At 42.6% G+C, this 12,023-nt stretch overlaps 1 protein-coding gene across 8 annotated transcripts in view; it reads right to left on the bottom strand.

Annotated features, from left to right (window-relative positions):
• The window catches only part of BIRC6 (baculoviral IAP repeat containing 6), a 213,342-nt gene extending 204,337 nt beyond the window's left edge, over nt 1–9,005 (bottom strand). For 4 of the 8 annotated variants that reach the window (XM_061432029.1, XM_061432035.1, XM_061432033.1 and 1 more), the window contains exon 1: nt 8,550–8,999. In XM_061432029.1, coding sequence (XP_061288013.1) covers nt 8,550–8,874 — 325 coding nt within the window. In that variant the 5' untranslated portion in view covers nt 8,875–8,999. Of the gene's footprint in view, nt 1–8,549 lie in introns of all 8 variants that reach the window. The other 4 variants (XM_061432032.1, XM_061432030.1, XM_061432034.1 and 1 more) reach the window with 2 other exon arrangements.
• Between the last annotated feature and the right edge of the window lie 3,018 nt (nt 9,006–12,023).

Genomic DNA, 12,023 nt, shown 5'->3' with positions numbered 1-12,023 from the left:
ACCTATCGTAATAGGGCCCTACATTTTTTACCATAAACTGGGAGTTCTTGTACGTAAGAGTATGAAGCCATAGCTCCCATAGAACCAAGTCCAAGATCCTCAGTCTCTCCCATCACTCCCTTCCTCATGCTTTGCACTGTAATACTAAACTGCTTATAACAAATATTACCTGCTTCATGCACCTACTTGTGCTCATGCTACTTCCTCTACCTAGCCAACTTCATTTCTTTCAAGTCTCAGCTGAGCTGTCACCCCTTCTAGACAGCTTTCCAAAACTGGGGAAAGAGTGGATTTAAAATTCATCTTATTATCCCCATACGGCAAACACTTGTTGAAATGAATGATGCAATTAAAAACACCAATACAAAAGGTAGCATTTATTGAGTGTTTATGATGGGTCAAATAATATCTACATGTATCAATGTACTTAACATCTTTCCAAGAACCAAATGAGTTGGGTACTAATTATTAAGAGCAGAGGGAGTTAAGCATCTTGCTTTGGGACACAGCTAATAAGTGATGAATCACAGACTGAAACTCAATCTGGCTCCGGAGCCAATATACTTAACCATAGACTAGGCTTTCTCTATAAATGGAAATGCCTTCCAAACCTGTATTCCCAAATCTTCACACTTCATTTATTTCCAAACCTTCAAGTTGAATTTCCAAATGGCTCCTGGCCATCTCTTCCGGGATGTCCTTCAAGAACCTCAAAATTAACATAACTGAAATCACTATGTCCCCCTTGCTCCTCAGCATATGCCAACAAAAGCTACTCACCATACCTTCTATTCAGGTTAATTCATTCACCCAGTCACCCAAAGTAGAAACCTAAGTCTGAGTAATTGCCACCTTGTCAATTCCCCTCATCCCTACATTCGTCGAATTATATTGTTTCCACCTCTCAAACTAACTTACACGCAGCTCTCGCCACTTTTCACACCTGAGCATTAGCTTGGAATCTTTCTTCAAAAAAATCTGATTGTGTCTTAACCTATAAAAGCTGCCTACCATTGACATCAAGTCCAAAGTTCTTAGCAAAACGTATTATGATCTTGTCTTTCCCAATCTCTCAGCTTCAACTCTAACCATCCAACCCCAACTCCTCTTCCCCTCAAAACTTCCCTGAATTTAATATGGTTTTAAAGACCTAATTGTCTCTGTATAAGCAAGTACCTTAGCCTAGGATATCCCTCCCACTATCTCATCTTCCCAAACTGATCATAAAGGCAACATCCTTTGAGAAGCCTTCTCTATTCCCCTCAGATTGAACAAACTCCCTTCTCTAAACTCACATAATCTGCACATCTATATTTTATTAAGAGTACTTACGCTAAAATGGCTTACCTGAAAATATCACCAAGCATGTATTCAAAAGTAAAAAGGCTGCCTTACTTTGTGCCCCCATGCCTACCACATGTTCAACAATGTATGAAATCACCAGCCTCTTTTAACAATTTCAAGTCCAAAATGAATTAACTTACATAATTTATTTCTCTTGTAATATAAAATCATTACTCTATATTAATATTTATCTCTCTCAGATTTCACTGGTCCCATTTCCACATATGTGAAAAACTGAAAGAAAAAAATACTTCAATTTCAACAAAATCCCTGTAGTAAAAACATCTACTACATCAGCAAACTTTCAAATGGCCACTGCTATAAGAACATTTACAGAGCACATACTATATACCCTGGATGAGGAAATGACAACCCACTCCAGTATTCTTGCCTAGAAAATCCCATGGACTAGGCTGGCAGGCTACTACAGTTCACAGGGTCAAAAAGAGTCAGACTCGACTTAATGAGTGAGCACTATGTATCTGTTCTAATGTTTAACATATATTAGCTCACTTCAATTCTCACAACTATCTTATGAGGTAGATAACATTGTAATGCTCACTTTATTGATGCACTTCAAGATCAAACAGTACCAAGACTAAAGCTCAAACTATTTAGCTCCAGAAATTGATATCTTACACTGCCTCTGATTATTAAGTCTAAAACTACTACAACAAAGACTACAATAAATTCTTTCTTAGAGCAAAACCATCTTTGCACGTTGAACAGTTAGGAAAATGTGGGAGGCAAATGTAAAAATTTGGGTAAATATAGAGGATGTTGAAAACACAGAAAAATCTTTTTTAAGACTATTAATTCATGGGACTTCCCTGGCGATCCAGTGGTTAAGACTCAGCGCTTCCAATGCAGAGAGTGTGGGTTTGATCCCTGGGCAAGGAACTAAGATCCCACAAGCCATGCATTGAGGCAAAAAACACAAACAAACAAATAAAGCAAACAAACATGAATATTAATTCACTCTAATTATAGAAAATGTTTTGCTAATAAAACACCAAATCTTTGACATATGTCATCATGTAGTATTACTAAAGTCAGTCAACTGAAACAGAGACAAGTACACAGTCATAGCCCACAAAGATATTTGCTGAATTAAATTTTTATACAGAACTCAGATGGGCTTCCCAGATGACGCTACTATAAAGAGCCCACATACCAATGCAGGAGACTTAAGAGACCAGAGTTTGTTCCTGGGTCAGGAAGATCCCCTGGAGGAGGGCATGGCAACCCACTCCAGTATTCTTGCCTGGAGAGTCCCATGGACAGAGAAGCCTGGTGGGCTACAGTCCATGGGGTCGCAAAGAGTCAGACATGACTGAAGCGACTTAACATGCAAGGAACTCAGATGCATCTAGAAGACAACTATCTTGTAGGGCTGTTGCAGTCCCAACTCTATAACATGTTTATAACCAAGACTAGGAAGGCTTCATGTACCCAAATTAATCAGGAAATAGGAAATGATTTGTATCATTTACAATTTCCAAAAACTGAGATCTACAGGAAGATGCTGCATTTCAACCAAATTCAGTTCAGTTCAGTCGCTCAGTCGTGTCCGACTTTTGCAACCCCATGAATCGCAGCGTGCCAGGCCTCCCTGTCCATCACCAACTCCCAGAGTTCACTCAGACTCACGTCCATCGAGTCAGTGATGCCATCCAGCCATCTCATCCTTTGTCGTCCCCTTCTCCTCCTGCCCCCAATACCTCCCAGCATCACAGTCTTTTCCAATGAGTCAACTCTTCACATGAGGTGGCCAAAGTACTGGAGTTTCAGCTTTAGCATCATTCCTTCCAAAGAAATCCCAGGGCTGATCTCCTTCAGAATGGACTGGTTGGATCTCCTTGCAGTCCAAGGGACTCTCAAGAGTCTTCTCCAACACCACAGTTCAAAAGCATCAATTCTTCAGCACTCAGCCTTCTTCACAGTCCAACTCACGACCACTGGAAAAACCATAGCCTTGACTAGACGGACCTTTGTCGGCAAAGTAATGTCTGTGCTTTTCAATATGCTCTCTAGGTTGGTCATAACTTTCCTTCCAAGGAGTAAGCGTCTTTTAATTTCATGGCTGCAGTCACCATCTGCAGTGACTTTGGAGCCCCCAAAAATAAAGTCTGACACTGTTTCCACTGTTTCTCCATCTATTTCCCATGAACTCATGGGACCGGATGCCATGATCTTCATTTTTTGAATATTGAGCTTTAAGCCAACTTTTTCACTCTCCACTTTCACTTTTCATCAACAGGCTTTTCAGTTCCTCTTCACTTTCTGCCATAAGGGTGGTGTCATCTGTATATCTGAGGTTATTGATACTTCTTTAGAGAATTACAAATTAAAACACTGAGATACCATTACACACCTATTAGAAAAGCAGCAATTCAAAACACTAACAATATCAAATGCTGATGAAGATGTAAAGCAACGGGAACTCTTATTTGTTGCTTCTGGAAATGCAAAATGGTACAGCCACTGTAGAAGACAGTTTGATAATTTATTACAAAACTAAACATACTGCTGCCATAGGCTCCAGCAGTCATGGAGGACTTGGTATTTACCCAAATTACCTGAAAACTTTTGCACACACAAATGCCTAGACCCAGGTATTTATAGCAGCTTTATTCATAACTGTCACAAACTGGAAGCAAACAAGATACCCTTCAGTAGGTGAATGGACAAACTGTGGTAAATCCAGACAATGTAATATATTATTCAGTGCTAAAAGGAAATAACCATCAAGCTACAGAAAGACATAAAAGAAACTTAAATTCGTATTATTATGTGAAAGAAGCCATACTGAAAAGGCTACATACTATGTGGAGACAATAAAAAGATCAATAGTTGTCAGAGAGTAGGAGAGAGGGGTGAATAGGCAGAGTAAGGGTTTTTTAATGAGACTGTATTCCCCAATATGTCATATATAGTCAGAACCCATGGAATGTACAGGGTGAACACGAATATAAACTATGCACTTTAGGTGATAATGATGCATTAATGCAGGTTCACTGACGGTAACAAACACACCAGTGTGGTCTCAGATGTTGACAATGAAGGGAATAGAGGCATGAGTAATATGGGAACTCTGTACTTTCTGCTCAGTTTTACTATGAACCTGAAATGATTCTTTAAAAAAAAAAAAATCTACTTATGAAAGAAAGGAAAAAAACCCAAAGCCAAAGAAAGTGTTTACTGAGCAGTTAAAAAGAAGCATCCATTTAACAAACTCATTAGTATACATACAGCAAATCAAAAATATTTATTTAAATATTGTACTAGGCGTCCTGTGGAGGAGATATAAACAAGTAGACAGGCTCCTTCCCACAAGGAGTTTGAAATATAGTTAAACAGACATCATATATTCACACACAACTAAATAAAATGAAATTTAAATAGTTCAAAACAGGAAACATATCACAAACAGCTAAGTTGTCAAATTACTAAAATAGGCATTAATAGGACGATGTGCTTAGGGGTTCGGTGGCTTACTTCGGGCAAAAAGAATTAGTAAGTTACAGATATGCTCTAGGTCCTGAAACAGGGGTAAGATTCATCTAATTTTCTGGAGAGAATTGGTGAATTCCAAGAAGGAGTAAAATTACTGCAGTTGGGAAGAAAAATTAAATGAACCAGTTTCACAGAACAAAGTGGTGAGACAAGACTAGAAAGACAGGTAAAAGCCAGATCATGGAGGTAACTGAAAGTCACATTCATAAACCTTAACCCTGGGTTGGGAAGAACCCCTGGAGAAGGAAATGGCCACCCACTTCCGTATTCTTGCCTGGAGAATTCCATGGACGGAGGGGTCTGGTGGGCTACGGTCCATGGGGTCGCAAAGAGTCAGACACGACTGAGCAACTAACACACTTGTGAAAACACTAACAAGGAGCAAATACTTGCCTAAGTATATACTGATGACCCTTAGTCTAATGAAAAATGTATTTATAAATATTTTATGTGAGAGACACATAGTTTGAAGATATACAGTAGTCAACAGTGGTAGTTAAAAATTCACCATCACTGAAACTGGAGCCTATTATACAGAGAGAAGTCAGTCAGAAAGAAAAACACCAATACAGTATATCAACGCATATATATGGAATTTAGAAAGATGGTAACGATGACCCTATATGCGAGACAGCAGAAGAGACACAAGATGTAAAGAACAGACTTTTGGACTCGGTGGGAGAAGGCAAGGGTGGGATGATTTGAGAGAATAGCACTGAAACATATATATTATCATACGTGAAACAGATCGCCAGTCCAGGTTCGATGCAAGAGACAGGGTGCTCAGGGCTGGTGCACTGGGATGGCCCTGAGGGACGGGATGGGGAGGGGGGTGGGAGGGGGGTTCAGGACGGAGAACACGTGTACACCCATGGCTGATTCACGTTGATGTATGCCAAAAACCACCACAATACTGTAAAGTAATTAGCCTCCAATTAAAATTAATTAAAAAATAAAATAAAAAGTTCACCATCATTGCCATACAAGTGAATACATATACATACAAGTCCTGCTCATTTTTCGATTTCCAATCTACACCAATAGGCTACCCATAACCCCATAAACTGAACCCATCCATAAGACTACACTGTCACCCAATAAAGCTCTATATGGTTACATCACTCCATATCCCCTTACCCAAAGATGTCTTTCCTCTGGGGGTAGAAAAGTAGGTGGCTCACTGCCCAAGAACTGGAAAGATGGGTCATGTTAGGACCATGGTTACTGATGGCACCTTCTCCCCATTCTACTGACAGAACTGTCACCCTCTATTCACCAATAAAAGCAAACCTACCAAGTACTTGCATGTTCAAGGCAAAACATAAAATCCCTCATTCCTTGGCCAATCATCTGAAGACATGACACATACAGGACCCTATACGACTTCTGATCATTATTATTAATCAACCGCGTTTCTCATATATGAAAACATTTCTGAATTTTTCCATTGTTACTTTTAAACCTGCTTTATAATCCTTGTTTTGCCATAAACTCTTCTACATAATTCTAATCACATACTACTCAATTCTCAATGCACGTCCATCCACTACTGTATCCATTTCCATACTTCCCAATTAAATGTTCCAACCTACCTCAACTAAGTTATCTCAAATCAGTGCTGTTCAGTTCTGTTCAGTTCAGTCGCTCAGTCGTATCTGACTCTTTGCAACCCCATGAATTGCAATCAGTGCTGTAGTTTATGTATTTACCTTTATACTTTTATTATGTACCCAAAGCCCTCCCCTTTAGCAATCTACCATGTGAGTGACTGTTTTCTTCCCTTTTCATGAACAGGCACATTCATTTACATCCAATTTCCCCAATCATTTATAACTAACTCTGGCACATATAACCTTTCTGAAACACAGCCTCCAGACACAAAAACACCCCTTAAAGAGTCCTCTTTCTATTGAAAACATTTTAAGACTTTTGTTAATAAGATTTTTTATAGAAATAGAAATACATACACTGTGATACTACTTATTAAAAGTTTAAAATCATGAAAGACACCAATAGATACTGTTTAAACATAAAGGTATATACTAAAATACATAAAGACATGTATAAAGAGAGAACAGGAAGAATGCAATCCAGAAGGGACACAGAAAACTTCAACACTGTTTGTAATGTTTTTTTGAGTCTGGAATACATGGTTGTCTGTCACAATTGTTCTTTATACCTTTTCAGATGTGAAATATATTTAAATGAGTTTAAGAAGAAAGAAATCCAACTATTAATGAGAAGTACCCTCCCATACAGAGAGACAAGCTGTTATGCCCAAGTTGCAGCGAATGCTCATTGCTACATCTGGGACACCACATTTGTACTTTGCCTAAGCCAAGAAAAGAAAAATCACAAGGCTACAATACAAACTTTCTCTTGGGTATATTTTAGATGTGTTTCAGATTTATTTTCTATAGCTATCCAAATCCATTTCTTTCACAAAGCTCACATCAACAAAAATTAAATCCTTTAACTCTGTATCCCTAAATTGCCATTTACTCTTAAATGCCTAACAGTAAATCAGAATAACCACCTTACTTGGCTCTGTTAGAATACAAGTGAATTGGTAAAACCACGTAACTACTTCCACTTGGCTAAATGCGGACAGCTATGTACATTACACTCTGTGCAGGAGTCTAACTCGTATACTAACTTTTCAGTCTCGATTTGTAACATCTAAATTAAGCCACTCATCATTCAACCGCAAATGAAATGTCAATTCACCCAAACTTAACCTTGCCAGGACAACTCCAAAACACTCTACTACAGCCCATCGAGCGTTCACCTCTCGCATACTCAAAGTCCCGTCCTGGACTAAGGTTTACAGCAGCCAGAACTGGTCTCCTCCACCGCTGAGCCTCACACATTTCCCCCTTATCCCAACTCTTGGCTCGCAGTGGTAAAACCAGCAGAGAACGCCGGAAGTTTCACCTCATTACGAACCCAAAGGAATCTACAGCTCATACACCGCAGGTGCTGAGTTTCTCATCCCTGGGGGGTAGAAGGCGGAAGCCCCGAGCCGGGGAACAAGGGCCAGTCTTCCACGGCGTCCGCCCGAGCCCTAAAGCGGTCGACGGAACAGTTCAGGCAGCCGGCCCTCCTACTTCCCTCCCCGCCCCCACTCCAGGCCCACCCAACCCCCACGCTGGGCGCGAAGCCTGCCGTACATCCCAGCACCTGCGGGTCCCAGGAACAGACGCGGATCCTCCTCTCTCCACAAGAGGCGAGGGCTTGGATGCCGGCTCGGACGCTTGCCTCTGGCCACCGGCCTCTCAAGTCCGGACCAACCCTGCAACCCTTTCGCTTTCTAACAGAAACTGTACCGACACCCTCTCCAGGACCTAACCCGGAGCCTGGGCTTCTCCGGTGCCGAGCTCTTAGGCCTCCTCACGTCTCCAAGAGGACCAACCCACACCGGACGCTCAAAGCCCGAAAGGCAACTCCCACCACTCCCCGTCTCGCCCGTCTTTCCTTCCCAGCTGCAGCCGCTGAAATAGCCAACTTCTACGGTCCTCCTCCATCAGCTTCCCGGCCTCCCTTCACAGCCAGGCCTGAGCCCCCAGCCCTGCCTTCCGCCGCTCCCCTCCTCCGGAGGCCGAGCCTGGGCGGCTTCCTTCCCCGGCATCCCGGGGCCCGGCTCCTCCCGCGGCGGGCCCGGCCCCCGCCCGGCGTTGCCGCACACTCACCGCTGAGCGCCGAGGCCTGCAGGGTGGCCCCTGAGGTGCCGTCGATGACTTTGATGGTCCCGCGACTGGTCACGGCCAGGATGGCGTTCAGCGCCGGGTGGTAGGAGAGGCTGTGCAGCCCGTCGGCGTCGCAGCGCATGCAGCCGTCCCGCAGCACCAGCCACTCGGAGACCCCGGCCGCTCCCGCCCCCGCCGCCGAGGAGCAGCCCGGGCCAGAGGCCGCCGCAGCCGCAGCCGCCATCTTCCGGCCTGCGCTCAGCACAATCACACTGGGAAGCGGCTCAGTGACAGTCCCGGGAGGTGCAGCACCACCACCAGTCACCATCCGGGGCCAGGGGGCAAGCAGCGCGCGTTAGCCGGAAGTGAAGTCAGGCGCCGGCACGCAACTGGGACGTCGGCCGCGCGCCCGGAGGGGCCAAGCTCGGAGGGAGGCTGGCGGGGGAGGGGGAAAGAGAGCGAGAGAGGCGGGACCCGGGATGGGACCGGAGGCGGCCGGCCGGAGCATGCGCGGGAGGGAGAGCGCGTGCCACGCGCTGCTGGCCCAGCCAGCTCTGTGTCCGTAACGTCCCAGTTTTTTTTCCGAGCCCGGGGAGTGGCCGCTGCCTGGACTCCGCCCAGCTCCCCTAATCCGGACCAGGGCGGGGTGGGTGGGTGGAGAGCAGGGGTTTGGGATGTGTATTTCCGCTAGGCGGGGACCCCGGACGGTGTGACTTGGCTGAGACGCCTTGAGGCCCCTTGCTGCGGTTCCACCTCTGCCTGGACGGTTCCCAGCACGCGCGGTGCAGCTGTTTGGCTGTGGCCCAAAGGAGACCTCCTGTCTGGGCCTGTGCTGAGCAATCTGAAAAACTTCTAGTCTGGATTTGGTGAAATCGAACGACCTCCCCAAACGCACGCGTATTACAACGCCCCACCCGTTCCCAAATTAATTGTTAAACCAAAGGACCAGTCTAAATGTAGCTGGGGGTGTCCTTCCAAAACAGTTTTTTAAGTCTCAGAACACAAGCTGAAACTGTAAAAGCTATCATTTCGAAGATTTTTCTCTTCTCAAGACCCATTTTGGACCAAACTTTTCCATTAATCTTAAAAGGTTCCTCTGAGTAGGCTTCTACTGCAAATCAGGACCCCCATCTTCTTGGTAGGGAAAACAAACTAGTAACCTGAATGCTAAATTTAAACTTAATATACTTTAATGTTGTACGGTGTTGGATAAAAGGCATAGTTTTTTGGGTGTTAGACTATGTTAAATATTTTGGTTGGGATAAAAAAAAAAAAAATTCTGTGAATCTAGATTTCTTTCACCTGTAAACCAACTTTCTCCAAAGCTCATTACTCAGATGTTCTGAAATACAACACTTTCATAATCAAAAAATTTGGGAAAGCAAGCCTCCTGTATTTCTTCTATTGGGAGATTTATCATACATATTAGTTTACCTAAAGCTCTGAGACCTCCTATGACAAAGAATACTCTTTAACCTCCTTTTACCAACATTTCACAAACTCATATAAACACAGAACCCTCCAAAACCAGTGTTTCAAACAACAATCCTTAGTGTAGCTTGTTGCTTGTTTTTCTGAGTGGACTTTTGCTTGAGCACTGGCTGAGACTTCAAACTATAGTGAAGTGTTTCAGGATCCAGGGTAAGATTCCTAGAATTGATCATGAAAATGAAACTGGGCAAGACTGAGTGAAGTTTAATATCAGCTGTGTTACTGATGTCCTTCTGCTTGTAGAGTTGAGAGCAAATACTCTGGACACTAAAGATGTACTGATTTTCATGGCTCTTTCGTTTTGAAGTGGTAGCCTTCTGAGGGCCTCCAACCCAACCATTTTGGGCATAGGTGGTAATCACCTAAAGTAAAAATTCTCACAATCATTCCAGGAAGAATTTGCTGGAATCAGAGATGTGGATTCAAAAAACCAGTCTTATTGATACAGAAAAGGCATTTGATAAAAATCCAACATCCATTCAAGGGGAAAAAGCCTCTCAGCAAACTAAAAATAGAGGGAAATTTCCCCAACTTGAAAAAAGCATCCGCAAAAAACCCTACAGCTAACAGCATACTTAACAATAAAAGACTTGACATCTTTCCCTCTAAAATCAGGGGCAAGTCAAGGACATCCACTTCATCAGTCCTTTTTAACACAGTATCTGGAAGATCTGGAACTTAATAGTAAGTTACTGTAACAAGGCAAGAAAAATAAATAAAAGGCATAGAAAGAGAGAAAGCAGAGTTTCTCACCCCCACCTGCCCTTTTTCCCTTGTGCAGCCACTGATGGTTCAGAACCAGCCTGTAGTAGGAGGAACAGAGGCTGAGATCTAATTGAGACAGCCTCCCTAGAACTGCAAGATGATGACTGGCAGAGGAGTAACCATGGGCTCTAACTGAGTGGAGGCCTGTATGGAGCCACATAGGAACAGAGAGAGGGCTAAAACTGATTCTGGAGCTTACAGAGCAAACACTGTCCCTGAATATTTCCTGTTAAGTACTAGAGGGAGTCTGAATGGATGGCTGAATTGCAACATATGTATAACATACTCCAGTAAAACTCACAATACACACACACATACACACTTAAGTGATATACAAAACTGCATAAAACAAATGTTTAATATATAAGGGAATCTGAATTTAGGGAAGAAAAAAAACTTTGATAACAAATCTTTAAAAAAAACAAAACAGAAATCAACAGCCTAATGCCCAATGAATTAACTTCTCTGTTGAAGTTTACAGGGAGATTTGCTTAGTCCCAAAGCAGAGTACCCTGAAGTTCTAATGATTTCTAACAGAAAGGCTGATCTCCGAGGAGCTCTTTCTATCTGGCCTGATATTGACAGCCAGTATACATGTCACTAAAATTCACTCTCAGCACAAAACCACAGTGAGATACCAATTCACGTTCATTAGGATGGCTACCATCAAAACAAAACAAAAAATAAAAAAACACAGATAGGCGTTGATAAGGATGTGGAGAAATTTAAACCCTTGTGCACTATTGCTAGGAATGTAAAATGGTACAGCTGCTGTGGAAAATAGTATGGCTGTTCCTCAAAAAATTAAAAATAGAATTACAGAATGATCCAGCAGTTCTACTTTTGGGCACATACTAAAAAAAACCCAAAGCAGGCTCTCAAAGACATTTGTACACCCATGTTCATAGCAGTATTAGTCCCAATAGCTAGTGTGTGCTAGACACCCAAAGTGTTCACCAATGGCAGATGTCTGATGACTGTATAAGTAATATATGAATAAGAAATATATAATCAAACTTTGGAAAGAAATTCTTACTCATGCCACCACATAGCTGTAACTTGAGGGCATTATGCTCAGCGAAATAAGGCAGTCACAAAAAGACAAATACCGTACGACAGAAATCAAACCAATATAGTAAAGCAATCATCAGTTAAAGATAAAACAAAGACAAATGCTGTATGATTTCACTTACATGAGGTACTTTAAGAGTATTTAAATTC

Source organism: Bos javanicus, chromosome 11 (assembly GCF_032452875.1).
Source record: "Bos javanicus breed banteng chromosome 11, ARS-OSU_banteng_1.0, whole genome shotgun sequence".
In the NCBI taxonomy this organism is placed as follows: domain Eukaryota; kingdom Metazoa; phylum Chordata; class Mammalia; order Artiodactyla; family Bovidae; genus Bos; species Bos javanicus.
The sequence above is the reverse complement of the archived record's forward strand: the minus strand, read 5'-3'. Positions and strand labels throughout refer to the sequence as shown.